The sequence below is a fragment of the Gopherus evgoodei genome, chromosome 24 (assembly GCF_007399415.2).
Source record: "Gopherus evgoodei ecotype Sinaloan lineage chromosome 24, rGopEvg1_v1.p, whole genome shotgun sequence".
NCBI classification, from domain to species: domain Eukaryota; kingdom Metazoa; phylum Chordata; order Testudines; family Testudinidae; genus Gopherus; species Gopherus evgoodei.
Window position 1 is genome coordinate 6,108,913 of NC_044345.1, and position 18,517 is coordinate 6,127,429.

Here is an 18,517-nt window from a genome sequence, read left to right on the forward strand (position 1 = left end):
GAAAATTATGTTCATGGGGAGTGGAATTTCCCTTCTGCACAGGAGTACACGGGGGCAAAGAATTTGGAAAAAAACAACACGTACATGCTGTCTCAATACCTTCTTTGAGACTCCATATTATAAGGTGTTTGTGGTATGCCTTAGAGCTGCCATCAGAACCAAACTGGTTCACTGCGGCAGCTCTGCATAACCCAGAGTCAGCGCAATGCATCTTTTCTCCCTGTCAATTTCAAGGCACAAAAAGCCCCCGTGGAACTTAATGAAGGGAGGAAGGAAGCATTCCACTAAATTGCACCACATACATTTGAAGTAATAAAAGCAGCTTGGCAGTGGGGCGAAGGGAACTGCAGATCTGTGGGACTTACCTTCTCCACCAGAGTCTCGCAGCATAGTGTCTGCCACTACTACAATAGGCCTCTTCAGCACATGGGCAAGAACAAAGACATGGAATTCCTCTAGGCTCTCGTACACTGGCTCCTCAGAGCTGTCAACACTTTGGAAATAATGGAGAAATGTGATCAGCCCTTCACCTCTTTCACCTTTAAATCGCTTGCTTTACAAACAGACTCTGAACAAAGCATACATAAAGCATCCGCATAGCTCATATTAATATCAGATCAGAGATGGGTGCAAGCAGGGACTAGACCGATTTGAACTTTGGGCCAGTATGGATCCAAATCCAAACAACGAGACAATGACTCATCTCCAGTTATACTAAGACGTGGCACTTCTAAAGGGCCTTTCATCCTAAGGATCTCAGAAGGTGGCTATTATTCCTGTTTTTCAGATGGGAAATGGAGGCAGACAGCCAATCCCTAAACCAGTTAGAGGGCTGTAGTGCTGCTGAACTTCCCTGCCACCTCCAGCATCAACACATCTGGTGCTGCAGTGCTCGTTCTGAAGTCCCAGTGTTCCCAGGCAGAAGAAAGCTGGAATAAGGTTACACAAACACGAGTTGTAAGCCAACAAGATCCCTCTGAACTAGAGAAAAACGCCTCCTTAAATGTTGTCCAATGCTGTGTGTGTACTGTGAAGAGAAAGCGTGCTCCACCATCAGAACGTAACAAGGATTTCATGGTAGCCTTTGCAGAGCCATTAATCTTTGGGAACACAAATACGTAGAAGATTAAATTTCTTTCCTCTTCTTTGTTAAACTTGATGTGTGGCTATTTTTATTTTCGTCTCTGCCATCTGGCTGAGAGGTCAGACAATAAATGAGAATTGTACAAACACTAGAGGGCATCAACTAATTCATCTGGGCCTTACTCATGAGCAAGGATAAATATTTTAGATTTAGGGCTCACCTACATACACAATTCATTCATGACAAGCTGGGGTGTGACTCTACCTGCACTAGCCTGCCGCAGCCTGTCTGTGCAGACCTTGCTGATGTGCATTCAGACCATAGATTCATACCCCAGCTTGCTGCAGACTAAATGTTTGTTCCAGACAAGCCCTTCGCTAGTATTTGTGAAGTATCAGAGGGGTAGCTGTGTTAGTCTGGATCTGTAAAAAGGGACAAAGAGTCCTGTGGCACCTTATAGACTAACAGACGTACTGGAGCACAAGCTTTCATGGGTGAACACCCACTTCGTCAGACGTGGGTAAGTTTTAGTGAGACAAAGCGCTGGTTAGAACCAGGGTACACAGAGAGGTACTGCTGGCAGTAGCACTGAAGAGGCTCCCCACCATGGACCACTGTGCACACCCTGTTCATACACACCATAAAAAGATGGCCCCTTGCCCCAACGTTCACCGTTTAAGTAGGGATGCGCCTGCAGCACCTTCTGGTCCCAGTCCTGAGCCCCGCACAAGTAATTACTGCAAGTCACACACCAACGGTGTCCAGTGAGTTTTACGAGACCACTAAACTATTTTGATTTCGAACCCAGGGCATCTCAAGAGAAAAGAAAAACAAAAGCCTACTGAATTATGACTGGGCTGCCAAACCCCTGTGGCATCTGCCATCTTTACACAGCTGTCTTCTACCTACCCTCCACAGTTGCCTCCGTTTGTACCATAATGCATGCGGGGCTCGCTGGATGCAAGCTTGATTAGCTCATTCCATTCCTTTTGCCATTCCTCTTCCGTGTAAACAAGGCCAGACTAAACAAAAAACAAAAAACCCACACAGAATAAGAGTTTACCAACTTGCCGAAGCAAGTTGCTTTAATTTGCCCCAGCATCCATTTCTCTACAGAATTTTGCAAAGGTTGCCAATATATTTCATGCAAAGAGAGTGTACAGTGATATAATCTGGAGGTATACCAAGTAACCAGAACACATAATATGGTAGAATCTACAGTTCATGTGAAAGATAATACATTTCTGATGCACTGGAAATATGAAGAAATATTTAAAGCCAGAGAATTGGAATAAAACAAATATCCCAATATTACACCGAAGGCATCTTGATTCTAAGCATTAAGGATTACATAACCTATTGATGAGAGAAGGTATCAGGAAATTATAACTGGATTAGCAGACATGCAGGTTTTGCTTTAGAAAGCAATTTACCTTCCCTTCCTACAGAACAAAAAAGCCAGCAAAGTGTCCAGAAAGGTTCCACATGTAAAGGCAGATTTTCAGATATTATTGATTCTTCGAGGTGTTACAGTCAAATTGAGTTTACATTTTCAGTCCCACTTTCATTTTAGTCTGCACGCATTAGTTTAGTGCTTACATTTATTCATTTCATTTCAGTTATGAGCACAGACTGGTCTCACATGATGTACAGCATGATTCTGAAATATAGTCTTCCAAAAGAGATTGGTGCCCTATTGGGCTGAGCACTGCAAAAAACACATGAAAGCACAATCCTTGCCCTGAAAAAGCTGACAATCTAAAAGTATTATTGGCGAATGGCATTACAGAGGTGCCACCTTTACTACGTTTTCATTAGCTGTAGTTTTCAGAATTATATATCATTCAGTAAGAGTTATATTTTGGGAATAAGGAATCTTCAACCTGCCCTCTTGGCTGAAGCTGGTATGTTGCTATGTTAACATCCAACATGCCCACAAAGAGGGACAATTTAAGGTAAAAAGTAACAGAAACCATCACATCGCCAAACAAAAAACAAAAAAAGAAGTCAGACTGATTTTGAAGTTAGACTACACAAGACATTATGCCAAACTTACTAAATCAGATTTCAGAAATCCCATTTCCCAGGACTGGAATGGGGGACTGCATGGGAGCATAATGTATTCACACCTCTCTGCAATCCTGTGCTCCAGAATCTGAGCTTTGGTTTTAGAAAATTAAACCACTAGTCTTATGAAATAATTTAAAATGTGAACCAAGAGTAACCAACGCAGCGATGTCTGCCCCTGCCGGTCTCAGGGAGGGGATCACTCAGAAGTATAATGATGATATAATTTAATCATCAACATTGTTGAGTATTTCACAGCTGATCTAAGCACGTAAAGAGGGGGAAGAGGATTACATTGTGCAGATTGGCACAGTTCACTGTGCATCTACAATGTACATCTCATTACAGTAAGCTTATTTTGGGGAGGAGGGGGGAGCTTGCACCACTAAACTTTTTTAATCCAAACCCCAATTTCCAAGTCAACAGTTCAATTGCACCTTTAATATTTCAAACTGGACGTTACACTTCCACTGAAGTGAAGTCACTCCACTCAGAGATACCAACGCTATTTTAGTATCTTACTCTACACCCAAAGAACGTTTGTGCTTGTTGGATAACATGCTCCCCCAATTCTACTAGAGCTTTTACTCATGAACATAAGAACTGGTGGCAGTCATCACCTGACCTCTGGAATGTCAGTCAGTCACCAGGTGAACAAATCAGACAGATCTTCCAAACAAAGGGACTAGCATGAGCCTGTCTTGCACAATACTAGAGGTCCAGGGGGGCAGGAAGACGGATAGCTCAGTGGTTTGAGCATTGGCCTGCTAAACCCAGGGTTGTGAGCTCAATCCTTGAGGGGGCCCATTTAGGGATCTGGGGCAAAATCTGTCTGGGGATTGGTTCCTGTTTTGAGCAGGGGGGTTGGACTAGATGACCTCCCGAGCTCCCTTCTAACCCTGATATTCTATGATTAAAGCACACAGGATAATTGTGCTTTATTGGCAGTCTACAGCACTCAGATGCCACAGACTGATGAGGTGCTGAAACCTATGCTTTTAACATTAAATGATGAAAGGTCAATTTGGTTTTTCAGATATTCAGTTTTAACAAGGATGGCTCTCTTTCTAAAGCAGAAAATATTAATCTTAAAGTCTTATTTATTAATTACCTTTAAAAAAAAATCAAACAGCTCTAAGGAAAACTTAATGTGTTCTTTAGCACCTAAACGCAACGGTATTCTGTCTAGCTACTCAAGGACATCTGGTAACTTTCCACCCTGACAAACGTACGTCCTTGCTTTCTTGGGCTAGTGTCACAACTGTAATGGTCTTTTAATGTGGTGAGTGCGTGAATTTCCTTTTTTGGTGGTAAAGTCCACAGAGCGCTCAGACAGAAGTGTCTTCTGATCTTATCACAAGAGAAGCCTACACAGAGTATGATGCATTTCTTTTCTCTGAAAGAACTGTTTTGCTGGTAGTGACAGGATGTGATCCCTAATGTAGGCACAGTAGGAATGGCTGCAGCAAATTGTAATGTAACAATATGGGAAAGTATGAGCTTTCAGTAACGTTGTATTATCCTATTTACACTGGATCTCACTTGGGAATCTAACATCAGGAATAACAACGTACACCAATACTGCTAACACAGCTATAAGTCCACAGAACATTGTTACCATACGAAAAGAATTTCTTTAAAAAAGTTTCACAACTGTACTGAAAATGGATGGCTACTTTCCTTTGGAGTGAGCCAATTCACTGTACGTTACTGATTTGCCAAAAATTCACATTAAATGTTTAAAAAGCAAAGCTTTCACCCGAAGAGGAAGCAGCCCCCAGAACCATACAAAATTCTACCTGGACACGCCTCCTCGAGTCATAACTAAGAACTCAGCCTTAATTCCTTCTCTTACCTCTTTGTTCTGCTGTGTTTGTTGCCATCGCCACCGTCGCTTGAGAGCTTCCCTTTCCACACCTTTATCCATTAAGGTATAAAGTGATTTGCGAAGCATGAGATCTCTATCGTGGAAACCCCACATACCTACATGGGGAGGAGGGAGAGGGGGAAAAAAAAAAGTATTAATAGCCACTGGCCTTTCTCCAGCCTCTGCCTTCTGAAGATTTGTCACACTAAAGCATTGCAACAGCCCTGTGAAGTAGGGAAGTGCAGTGGAACCTCAGAGTTACGAACACCTTGGGGGACTGGAGGCTGTTCGTAACTCTGAACAAAACGTGACGGTTGTTCTTTCAAAAGTGCACAGCTGAACATTGACTTCATACAGCTTTGAAACTTTACTATGCAGAAGAAAAATGCTGCTTTTAATTATCTTAATTTAAATGAAACAAGCACAGAAAATTTCCTTACCTTGTCAAAAAAAATTAATTTTCTGTTTTAGTGGTTTATGTTTAACACAGTACTGTACTGTATTTGCTTTTTTTTGGGTCTCTGCTGCTGCCTGATTGCGTATTTCTGGTTCCAATGGAGGTGTGTGGTTGACCACTCAGTTTGTAACTCTGAGGTTCTACTGTATCCCCATTTTACAGATGGGGAAACCAAGGCAGATAGATAAAGTGACTTGCCTAAGGACATCTCAAGAGTCAGTGACAAAGTTAGGAATCGAACCCAGGAATCCTGACCCCAAGCCCCTAGATTATCCACAAGACAACAGCTGTTCGGCATTTTTCTGTAGCACAGAAATATGGGAGTTCGAGTTAAAGTTGCCACTTTTAATTTAAAATACCAAAAAACTCAATGACAGTAAAGTATTGTGTTCATAAATTACTTGAAATCAATCAAGGGGCCAGGATAACATCTATTTACATGAGGCAGGCTGGCTTCACTAATTATGAACGGCACAGTCCCATGTAGGAAATACTCCACTTCTGTTAACTTAACTGCAGAAACCTCAGAATATTAGAGCAACACTCAGAAGATTAGATCACTGGGGATTAAAACTTGGGCTTCTAAAATGGTCCCAGCCCAGGACGCAGCACCCCTACGCTACAAGTGTGTGTGAAAGGAATGGGTAGTTCTGCTAATTTAAATTCCCTTTGCAGATACATTAAGCTTTGCCAGAGGGAAGGGTAGAGACCAGTATTCTCAAGCTTCTGGTATCTTAGGTGCTTATCTGGCCCCTCATCACAGCAGAATCCGAGCACCTCACAATCTTCAACGTCTTTATCCTCACAGCATTCTTGCTATTAGCTTCATCTTGCAGATGGAGAACCGAGGCATTGCGAGACTACGTGAGCTGCCCAGGGCCACACAGGAAGTCTGGGGCAGAGAAGGAATTGAACCTGGATCTCCAAAGGCCCAGGCTAGGTCCCTATACCACTAGACTATCCTTTTCTCTCTGCATAAAATGGATTAAAACCAGAGGATAAGCTACCCTAAAGCAGAAGAGGATCCTGTTTATACAACTCCCCAGCACTGAAGTTCCTTTGGTCCACTGCAACCAATGCCTTGGGATGCAAGACTTTTACTGTTCTTTATTATCCATGCTTTCTCCATTATTATTATTAGCTTGTTCCACCCCAATCTGAAAGCCCATAATTTCAAAAGCTGTCCACCACTATTAAATTGCAGCTAATTTGACCCTATGGAGATATCACCTATTCTCAGTGAGTTACGGAAGTCATAGTGATTAACCCTAGTCCACAGAGGCCTTCAGCAGCTCACTTTTGCAAATCTTAGTGGCAGACACGGTTCATGCCACACATATCAAGTCCATACAATCTTATCCTGAGATCTGAAGTCTCACCGCAAAGGTGATAAAATATTTAACACTTTGATTTTTATGCAAGATTGACTATAAACCTCAAGCTACATTATTTCAACGTAACATTACTGGTTTCTAAACAGGGGTGGGCAAACTTTTTGGCCCAAGGGCCAGATCTAGGTATGGAAATTGTATGGTGGGCCATGAATGCTTATGAAATTGGGGTGCAGGGGGTGAGAGCTCTGGGGTGGGGCCAGAAATGAGGAGTTCAGAGTGTGGGAGGGGATTCGGGTGTGGGGGAGGGAGGTGAGGGCTCTGGTTGGGGGTGTGGGCTCTGGGGTGGTGCTGGGGATTTGGAGCTTGGAGTGCAGGAGGGTGCTCCAGACTGGGACCTAGGGGTTCAGAGGGGGACCAGGGCTGGGGCAAGGGGTTGGGGTGCAGGAGGGGATCAGGGGTGCAGGCTCCGGGCGGTGCTTACCTCAAGCAGCTCCTAGAAGCAGCGGCATGTCCCCCCCTCCGGCTCCTATGCAGAGGCATGGTCAGGAAGCTCTCTGCGCTGCCCTGTGCAAAGTTGTTGTCTCTGCAGCTCCCTTTTGCCGGGGTTCCTGGCCAATGGGAGCTGCTGGGGAAGCACTTGGGGCAGGGACAGCATGTGGAGTCCCTTGGCTGCTCCTACACGTAGGAGCCAGAAGGAGGACATGCTGCTGCTTCTGGGAGCTGTGCGGAGCGGGGCAAGCCCTCGACTCCGTTCCCCATCTGGAGCTTGAGGGCCAGATTAAAAATGTCTGGAGGGCCAAATGCAGTACCCGGGCCATGGTCTGCCCACCTCTGTTCTAAACAGTGCTAAGGATATTCATTTACTACCAAAAAACCACTTTCATAGTGGGAGAACATATTTACCCTTCATACATTTTGTTCCAAAATCCATGTCTAAAAACAGAGACACTGTGGTGGGGTGGGGAGAACCAGGAGTTTTAATATAATGGGACTAGGACAAAGTGGGGAAATGCTCCAGGCTTCACTTTAAAAACAAAAACAACAAAACCAGAACTAATCCTTCTCATGTAGGGATGTTGGCACTATAGGAACTTTTTATTCCCTTCTGCTCTTAGTTCAGTCTTTCTTGGAAAGACCAGTTCAGAGAATCATCCATGGCTTCCCCACAGCTGCATATCTACCTCATTACTCTGACAATATAAAATCCTTCAACCTAAAAAAACCCCCAAGCCGATTAAAAATGGAAGGCTTAGACTGCATCATCCTGCAAGGACTAATGCTGTTGAGGAAAGAATAAATCTCTTCTAGGGGTGGGTTTAAGAAAAGGCAGACAGGTGCAGAAACCAGAATTCACTGCCCCATCCTAGATTATTCTGGACTATGTAGGTTTTCAGGAAGGGAACAACACACACCTACACAGGGCCTTTCAAACCTTAGTCGTGTCACCCTCCCATGAAGCAGGTGGGAAAATGGAGGCACAGAGAGCTGAAGGGATGTGCCCAAAACTACAAATCTAGGATTGGAAGTCAAATTCCTGACTCCTACTCCTGTTCTCAGATCATCTCCCTCTCTGAAATGTGGCAAGCTGTATTTCTCTCCTTTCATGACCCCCCCCTTTATTTCCTTTATAACATGCTATGCTATTAAGGGAGGAGATAAAAATCAAGTGAGCGGTTGGAAGTTGTGCCTGCAAAACTTCTCTGCATCTGACCCAAGTATCAAAAACTGATCAGTCACGACTGTTATTCACTTCACCATGAATTGTTTTGAGGTCTTACCCAGGGAGGCAGCATGAAGCAGGCAGTTCCCGTCGCCGGTCGTCGCCAAAGGAAGTAGCCTTTGACAGCTGGGATCAACGTTAGCCCACCAGTTCAGGCGACCTGTGGAAATATTTCAGAGACCCCCCCACTGTAAGCTCATACTCAACACAGGAAGAACAATCGTTGTCATTGCCTGTTCAAAGGCGAAAGGTGGAACGGATTGTAGCTTGGCCTGTCGCAGAGCACCCGACAAACAGGAATAAGCAGTTATGTATCCACTTTCCAGTGGGGAAGAGAGAGCAGAACAAACACATTTCATTGCATTTTCTGACCTAGATGACCCTTCCCCGTCCCCCATCTGTTTTTCAGCAGAGAAAAAATCTATCAGAAGAAAAAAATAAGGAAGGAGCTCAAAGTAACAAGTAAACAGCAGAGAAACCCTCTTACAGAAATAGCTGAACAAATAAGGCAAAGAGCCATTATGGCTCAGCTGATCCCAAATCATGCCTCTGAGCCAGAAGGATGTGGGACTCAAGTTATGCCTAAATAGATCAAGGTGGCCTATACTGCTGGCTGTGTCGGCTTTTGAATGAGACATTAGTATTCTCTATGGCTGGGTCTGATGAGGGCCCTTGTGGATGTTAAAAATCCCTATAACACTTTAAACAAAAATAGTAATTGGTGTCTCCAGTATGAGAGACAAACTTCCCTGGGCACTCTGGAAAGCCAAGCCCTACCATGTGTAAGCATATAAAAGATGTAAAAGGGAGGGATAAGAGTTGCTGTAAGCGACAAGTACATTAGGTGACATTGACGGGGGACAATAGGGGAAGTACGGCGATGGTGGGTTTTAACATCTTTTCCAGAAGGTGAATGGACAACCAACTACAGTCTAAACTAACACGCACACCAAACAAATCCATTCTGCATGACACTCAAACATTTAGTGCCTTTCATCAGACGTCAGATTCTTTACAAGTTTTAATACAGTACATGAAACCACACAACACCCAGGTGAGCTAGATTACCACACTGACCCCATTTTACATCTGAGGACACAGGAAGAGAGGTTGAAGTGACTTACTCGAGGTAACATGAACTAAGGGGCAGAACTGGAAACAGACTCCAGGAGGCCTGGTTCCCAATCCTGAGCTTTTTAGCCTTGAACAATTTTTCTGCTGATGTTCAACTGCAAAATGCTATTTTTAGTTTCTCCTGGTGGGTTCATCATTCATATCTTAAGCATGCAGGAGTATACTGTACAATGTTCTTTTTCTCTACTTGCCAGTTCAGGAACACTACTTGGGAAAATTCATTGATCTCACCAACTAAGCAGCTTTGAAAGTCTTTCCCCACATAGTTTTTGCTGTCAATATGTGAACTGTCAGATTAGTGCTTTAGACAGTTTAAAGACTGGGAATCCAAAATCTCAGGTAGTATAAAGCATTTGAGATCACTGCAAATCAAGATATGGCCTCTCGGATCATCTGAAAAGCAAAGTGACTTTGAAAAATTAAATATTAAGAATTGGAAGAAGCTGAACATGTTTATACAAAGAAAACAAAGTTAGTTTACAGTAGTATCCAGCAGAGAAATCTACAGAAGTGTTCCAAGCCATCTTTAAGCAGGATTCGGCTCGCCCTGTATTTTAAACCATGTCCTCTAACCAACGTGTTCCCCGGCTCCCAATGACCACTGTTAACTTCTCCACAATAGACCAACTGAATGTCAGTCAGCAGGCAATAGGCTGGTGTGCCTCTATTCATACTCCAAATATGCTGAATCAGCATGTGAGCCCGTTTTTAGAAAAACTAGGTCTCTTCTCAGCATTACAATTTAGCTTTCTAGTCCACAGAGTCAGTGAAGAGTCTCTGCTAATTATTAGTTACAGACAGCACTTAAAACTTAGGAACACACATTTCTTGTGATTTTTCTTTCCAGTCTGACCATCAACAGATGCAGAAGAACTAAATTAAGGAAGTTTTAACAACACAAAGGGATAAACAGAGAAAGCACAAAATGGAGCACTAACTGCAATCTGATGCCAATAATTCCTTTTCCTGGGACTAGAAAAGGAATCCACTCTAGATGAAAACTGTTTAGTACACAACCTCTCAAGACAATAGCTCCGCTCAGAAAAGCAGGCTATTTTCAGTCAATATAGCTTCTGGCACCGCAAAGTCACAACCCTTCGCCAAGTGGAATGGTGCCAGAAGAGTAAATTGAGAAACGAAACAGCTTCTGACAAAAGCTAAACAAAATTTAACACTGCTGTAGTTACTCTCAAGCCTTTTGTCCACTTCACATGTTTTCCTGGGAATCTGTTCTCCTTTCAACTACTAAACTTTAATGTGTACAAGGAAGATAACTTTCCTGGCTTTCAACTGTAATGCTGGTTAGTGTCTGAAGAGATTGTGCCGTCTCAGGCCTGGGCTATATATAAAATTTAGATCAATATAGCTATGCTGCTCAGAGGTGTGAAAATTCTCACATTCCTGAGAGCCTAACCTATGCAGACCTAACCTCCACCGTAGACATAGGGAAGTTGATGGAAGAGTGCTTCCCTCAACCTAGCTACTGCCGCTCGTGGAGGTGGATAACCTGCAGTGACAGTAAAACTCCTTCTGTTGCTTTAGGAAGTGTCTACACTACAGCATTACAGTGGCACAGCTTCAGCACCATAGCAATGCAATACCAGTTTAAAATCAGAGGACACACTTTAGAGAGGCATTTTCTATTTGCAGCCTGTAATCAGGATGTCCTACATACACTCAAAGGGACATACGAGTAGTTATGCAAAAGAGGGCACCTCAACTCCATTCCCTTAAAACATTTCCAAACCCCATTTCTGAATGTTTTGCTTTTTCCAAGGTGATGGAAAGACCAAGATACTTGCTAAAAAAGTCTTGAAAACAAGATGCCCAGACACAGGGCTTGTCTACATCAGAAAGTTGCAGCGCTGGTGAGGGAGTTACAGCGCTGCAACTTTGAAGGTGTACACATCTGCAGGGCACCACCAGCGCTGCAACTCCCTGTTTGCAGCGCTGGCCGTACTCCCGTTTTGTCTCGGGTGTAGAGGATCCAGCGCTGGTGATCCAGCGCTGGTAATCCAATGTAGACAGTTACCAGCGCTTTTCTTGACCTCCGTGGAAGGAGGAAGCCTCTGGTAATCAAGCTGGTTTCCTTTCCCGGTTTGCTCTCTCGGTCCCGGAGCCACCCAGCAAACCGCAGGGAAGGAGACCTGCTTGCTCGGGGTTCCGGGACCGAGAGAGCAAACCGGGAAAGGAGACCAGCTTCGCCGCGGTTTGCTCTCGCGTTCCCGGAGCCAGCCAGCAAACCGCAGGGAAGGAGACCTGCTTGCTCGGGGTTCCGGGACCGAGAGAGCAAACCGGGAAAGGAGACCAGCTTCGCCGCGGTTTGCTCTCGCGTTCCCGGAGCCAGCCAGCAAACCGCAGGGAAGGAGACCTGCTTGCTCGGGGTTCCGGGACCGAGAGAGCAAACCGGGAACGCCGCGGTTTGCTCTCTCGGTCCCGGAACCACCCAGCAAACCGCAGGGAAGGAGACCTGCTTGCTCGGGGTTCCGGGACCGAGAGAGCAAACCGGGAAAGGAAACCAGCTTCGCCGCGGTTTGCTCTCTCGGTCCCGGAACCCCGAGCAAGCAGGTCTCCTTCCCTGCCGTTTGCTGGCTGGCTCCGGGACCGAGAGAGCAAACCGCGGCGTTCCCGGTTTGCTCTCTCGGTCCCGGAACCCCGAGCAAGCAGGTCTCCTTCCCTGCGGTTTGCTGGCTGGCTCCGGGACCGAGAGAGCAAACCGCGGCGTTCCCGGTTTGCTCTCTCGGTCCCGGAACCCCGAGCAAGCAGGTCTCCTTCCCTGCGGTTTGCTGGCTGGCTCCGGGACCGAGAGAGCAAACCGCGGCGTTCCCGGTTTGCTCTCTCGGTCCCGGAACCCCGAGCAAGCAGGTCTCCTTCCCTGCGGTTTGCTGGCTGGCTCCGGGACCGAGAGAGCAAACCGCGGCGTTCCCGGTTTGCTCTCTCGGTCCCGGAACCCCGAGCAAGCAGGTCTCCTTCCCTGCGGTTTGCTGGCTGGCTCCGGGACCGAGAGAGCAAACCGCGGCAAAGCTGGTTTCCTTTCCCGGTTTGCTCTCTCGTCCCGGAACCCCCCTTGAAGCCGCCCAACAGCGCTGCAGTGTGGCCACATCTAACACCACTTGCAGCGCTGGTTGCTGTAAGTGTGGCCACTCTGCAGCGCTGGCCCTATACAGCTGTACTAATACAGCTGTAACAACCAGCGCTGCAAAATTTTAGATGTAGACATGGCCACAGTTAGAGAAGTCTATCTTAAGAAGCTGTGTGCCCAGCGCTAGCCCCAAAGCAGGCCAGTTCTCTCTGCAACCTTAGCCTCAGATATACAGTTACACTACAAGTGGCTTTGGTTAGCAAGTCAAGTGAATATGAGCACTGAGAAGCACAGCTAACAACAGTTTATTTTATACTGCCAGTGAAAATCCCAGTTTGCTCTTCTTTTCCAGCCTCAGAGCTATTACGCTGCCTTACCATGGCTTAGAGATGGATTTCAGGTAATAGGTAGTTGAACGCTGTGGCAGACTTAAGTGTAGGGAGAGAATAACCACAGGAACCTAAAAGGTGCCATCACTCAAACCACCTGTCACCCAAATTGCAGTAGCTAGTGGCTTTAGAGACTAGCAGGAGATGCACATTTCAAAGAGTTCGAAGTTTGTGTCAAATGCCAACACCCAAAGTCTTAATCTGATTTTAAATACCTAACTGTCTATCCATTTTTTAAAAATGTTATATTAAAAAACCTCTGTAGTCACTCTTAAGCTTTTTGTGCACTTCACATGTTTTCCTGGGAATTTGTTCTCATTTCAGCTGCTAAACTTTTAACATGTACAAGGAAGTTAACTTTCCTGGCTTTTAACTCTAACTCTGGTTAGTCTGATTAGGTTGTGCAGTCTGGTTGAAACTACAGTAAAGAACAGAATTATCAGACACAGATGAATACTATTTGTTGGGGTAGAGTCAACATGGCTTTTCTGAAGGGAAATCATGCCTCAACAATCTATTAGAATTCTTTAAGAGTGTCAACAAGCATGTTGATTAGAGTGACAGTGGATATAGTGTACTTGGACTTTCAGAAAGCCTTCAACAAGCTCCCTCACCAAAGGCTCTTAGGCAAAGTAAGCAGTCATGGGATAAAAGGGAAGGTCCTCTCATGGATCAGTAACTGGTTAAAAGACTGGAAACAAAGGGTAGGAATAAATGATCAGTTTTCACAGTGGAGAGGGGTAAACAGCAGGCTCCTCCAAGGCTTTGTACTGGGCCAGTGCTATTCAATATATTCATAAATGATCTGAAAAAGGGGATATAATGTGAAGTGGTAAAGTCTGCAGATGATGCAAAATAACTCAAAAAAGAGTTAAATCCAAAGCTGACTGCGAGGAGTTACAAAAGGATCTTACAAAACTGGGTGACTAGGCAATAAAACGGCAGATGAAATTCAGTGCTGATAAATGCAACTCTACATATACAAAACGATGAGTTTTAACAGCTAATTTTGACCCCAAGAAAGATCTTTGAGTGATTGTGGAGAGTTCTCCGAAAGGTCCGCTCAATGTGCAGCAACGATCAAGAACGCTAACAGAATGTTAGCAAGGGATAGATAAGACAGAAAATAATGCCACTAAATTCCATTGTATGCCCACACCCTGAATACTGCATGACGTTCTGGTTTCCACAAAAGGAAGTATTTCTTCACACAAAGCACAGTCAAACTGTGTAACTGATTGTCAGGAGATGTTGTGAAGGCCAAAAGTATAACTTGGTTCAGAAAAGAATGAAAAGTTCATTGAGGACAGGGCCATCAATGGCTATTAGCCAAGATGGTCAGGGACACAACCTCATGCTCTGGGTATCCCTAAACTTCTGACAGCCACAAGCTAGGATGGGACAACAGGGGACCATCAATGATTGTCCTCTTCTGTTCATTCCCTCTGAAGCATCTGGCACTGGTGACTGTCAGAAGACAGGATTGTGGGCTAGATGGACCATTAGTTTGACCCATTATGGCCATTTCTTACTTTCTTAGTATTTGTATTAAGGTAGCACTTGCAGGCTCCAACTGAGATCAGGGTCCTCTTGTACTAAGTGTGGTACATACACATTGTAAGGGTCTCCTCATCCCAAATCTAAATAGACCAGGTAAAGCAGGAGTGGGCAAACTACGGCTCAGGGGCCACATCCAGCCCTCCAGACATTTTAATCCAGCCCTCGAGCTCCTAGTGGGGGCCGGGCGTTCCAGCCAGGGAGCCGACTTGGGAGCTTGCCCTGTGCTGTGCGGCTCCTGGAAGCAGAAGCATGCCCTTCTCCGGCTCCAGGGGGCGCCACATGCTGCCCTCGCCCCAAGCGCTGCCAATGGGAGCTGCAGGGGTGGCGCCTGTGGACGAGGCAGTGTACAGAGCTGCCTGGCCATGCCTCCGCATAGGAGCTAGAGGGGGGACATGCTGCTGCTCCTGGGAGCTCCTTGAGGTAAGGGCCGCCTGGAGCCTGCACCCTGTCCCCTCCTGCACCCTAACCCCCTGCCCCAGCCCTGATCCCTCTCCTGCCCTCCAAACCCCTCCATCTTAGCCCACAGCACACTCCTGCACCCCCAACCCCTCATTCCCAGCACCCTCGAACCCCAACCCTGTGCCCCAGCCCTGATCCCCCTCCCACCCTCCAAACCCCTCCATCTTAGCCCAGAGCACACTCCTGCACCCCCAACCCCTCATTCCCAGCACCCTTGAACCCCAACCCTGTGCCCCAGCCCTGATCCCTCTCCCGCCCTCCAAACCCCTCCATCTTAGCCCAGAGCACACTCCTGCACCCCCAACCCCTCATTCCCAGCACCCTCGAACCCCAACCCTGTGCCCCAGCCCTGATCCCTCTCCTGCCCTCTAAACCCCTCCATCTTAGCCCAGAGCACACTCCTGCACCCCCAACCCCTCATTCCCAGCACCCTCGAACCCCAACCCTGTGCCCCAGCCCTGATCCCTCTCCCGCCCTCCAAACCCCTCCATCTTAGCCCACAGCACACTCCTGCACCCCCAACCCCTCATTCCCAGCACCCTCGAACCCCAACCCTGTGCCCCAGCCCTGATCCCTCTCCTGCCCTCCAAACCCCTCCATCTTAGCCCACAGCACACTCCTGCACCCCCAACCCCTCATTCCCAGCACCCTCACCACCACCTCGAACCCCAACCCTGTGCCCCAGCCCTGATCCCCCTCCCACCTTCCAAACCCCTTGGTCCCAGCCCCCTGAGAGCCCGCAGGCGGAGCCCTCATCCCAACCCCCAATTTCAAGAGCATTCATTGTCCATCTTACAATATCCATATCCAGATGTGACCTTCGGGCCAAAAAGTTTGCCCGAGATAAATAAAGGGCGGGGCGAAAAGACAGACATTGCCATTCCCAATTTACAGACGAGGATCTGAGCAAAAGAGAGATCAAGGGAGGTGCTCATGGTCCAGAGAATCTGTAGCGGAGCCAGGGACTGAATGCAGCACTCGAGTCCCACTTCCTTAGCCACAATACCATCCTTCCTTGGTAACAAGAGAGCACAGCAACTACCACGAGCTACTTGTCCTCTTGCGTCTCAGACTGACGCGACCGATTTAACATCAACGCCCACCACCATATTGCTCATTTACTGTTGAGCACATTTTTTCCCCCTACTGAATCACTGAGCATTGGGTGTGTTGGGTGGAATCAAAATTTAAAGTAGGTTAAGAGAGCAAAAAAATGAATAAACAACAGCTTGGAAAGTGCAATTAAGAGAACTGGTGTCTGTATTGAGGCAAGTTCTTTTAAATATTAATCATAGCTTCTGCTTTTTCATAGTTCTTGATTATATATTAAATAGTAGTTAACTCACCCACTATTCTCCTCATCACAACTAGGAAAGCCCACACAAAACGGATTTGACAGTCTGAACATTTTTACCTTTGAAATTTGACAGCTATGATGAGAGCCTATTCCAATGTACTGATGCATTTACAGCTAGCACTCTCCTTGAACACAAGGCTTTTTCAACCTTCCAGAAAGTTATGTGAATTTAGGGTTCATATAAGGTGCTAAGCGACAGCTCCAGAGACACAAAGTCCTGTATCTACAGAAAGTAGAGTAGAGGCAATGGTGTAGTACAAACTTCACCCGTAACGTGACCAATGTGGCTTAACCCTTGAGGAACCTCTGAGGGGTTAATTCCATGCCAGGGCCCATTCAATCATTGGCCTCTCCACTGAGAATGCCAACACAGGGTCCAATTAGCACAAAAGGCGGTCGGGGATAGAGGGGTGGGGTTTGCAGCGTGGGCACCCGACCAGCAAGAACTGGAGAGGCTATATATTTTATTACAAATTCCTTGCATGATCCAATTCCCAGAGAGCCATTAGAGACCCTTTTGAAACAGTACTGAACTAGCAATGAAATCGGACTTAACTATGAACCTACCTCTAGTCTAGCCAACAACATACTAGCCAGAATATTTGCAGCACCTCTGAAAGCTGAAAATGCACAATATGTAATGCTTTGGAGGATGGCTTGGAGAAGCGTGTATGCATTTGTTTGTATACTAAACCTAGGCAAAAGGTAACACCCTGATAGAAAGAGACCTTTATTAAGGCCAGTGGAAGTCCTGTACTGATTTCTTTTATCACCCATTAACAAATGGGAGGTTACTATTCTGAGCATAAGGCATCTGTTTGCCATTCACTCGCTACTCTTCATCAGTAGGGTAAACTGCATTCAATGACAGGACATGCTTAGTCCTAACCTCATCACACAGCAATTTCTAAGAGTCTGCCTACAGACGGCAATTCACAGATGTATTACCATAACTTATAAATAGAAGAAAGCAGAAGTTTTCTTGCCAATATGCGGTGGGGCTTTTTCAAAAAGCTACTCAGCATTGCTCAACTGATCTCTAGGGAGGACTGATGGTCATGTGATTAAGGCACAAGTCTGGAAGAGAAGATCTGGAGCCTATTCCCAGCTTTTCCACAGTTTTCTATGCAATCTCGAGCAAGTAACTTCACCTCTAGCTGTAAAGGAAGGAAAATACTTACAAGGTGTGTAGTAAGACTCAGTCCATTAGCATTTATGAAGTGCTTTAGGATGCTTAGAAAGAGGAATATTAAAAGGTCTGATTCTCAGGCCTGGTCTACACTAGGAAATTAGGTCGGTATAACCACATCACTCAGGGGTGTGAAAATCCACATGCTCTGAACAACACAGTTAAACCAACCTAACTCCCCTAGTGTAAACAGTGCTAAGTGGATGAGTGAGTTCTCCTGCTGCCTCTGAGGGAGATAGATTACCTGCACCAGAGGTTGCCAAATTGTGGGGTGCAGCCCTGTAGGGGGGCATGGAGGAAAATACAGGGGGACACAGTGAGCCCAGGCCAGTCCCCATGCGGTCAGGGACGGAGCACCACCCAATCGCTCCCCCAGCCTCAATTCCCGTCCCAGCGCCTGTCCCTGTCCCTAGCCTTGGAGCAGTTCTGCCCCTAACCGGGGGCCAAACTGCCAGGTCCCACCACAGCCTGGCAATGGCTCCATTCCTGGCCCCAGATCTTCCCCCAGCTACGATCCCCTTATGTCCACACCCCGTCCCCTCCCCTCTCGCAGCAATGATGCTGCTCCCGGCCCTAGCGGAGTGGGAAGGCGAGGAAGGGTCAGTGGGGCCATGTCCCTCAAAAGTTTGGGACCACTGACTTACCCCACCGGGAGAACCCCTGCCATTAGCATTGGTAGCGTCTTCGCTGCAGCACTACAGCCCAGCATTGTTTTAAGTCTAGACAAGCCCTCAGTTACAAGAATGCCTGTTTTCACCATTCTGGCAGTGTCAAGAGGCTTTAAAGTGGTTGTCAGTTACACTGCCCTTCTACACAAC

General features: G+C 46.3%; 1 protein-coding gene across 1 annotated transcript in view; it reads right to left on the reverse strand.

The window, feature by feature from the left end:
- The window catches only part of OTUD7B (OTU deubiquitinase 7B), a 73,256-nt gene that overhangs the window by 9,598 nt on the left and 45,141 nt on the right, over positions 1-18,517 (reverse strand). The window contains exons 5-8 of the mRNA XM_030542065.1: positions 8,588-8,689; positions 5,007-5,134; positions 1,994-2,106; positions 366-493 (exon numbers count right to left, since the gene is read on the reverse strand). Of these exons, the coding sequence (XP_030397925.1) occupies positions 366-493; positions 1,994-2,106; positions 5,007-5,134; positions 8,588-8,689 (471 nt within the window). The remainder of the gene's footprint in view (positions 1-365; positions 494-1,993; positions 2,107-5,006; positions 5,135-8,587; positions 8,690-18,517) is intronic.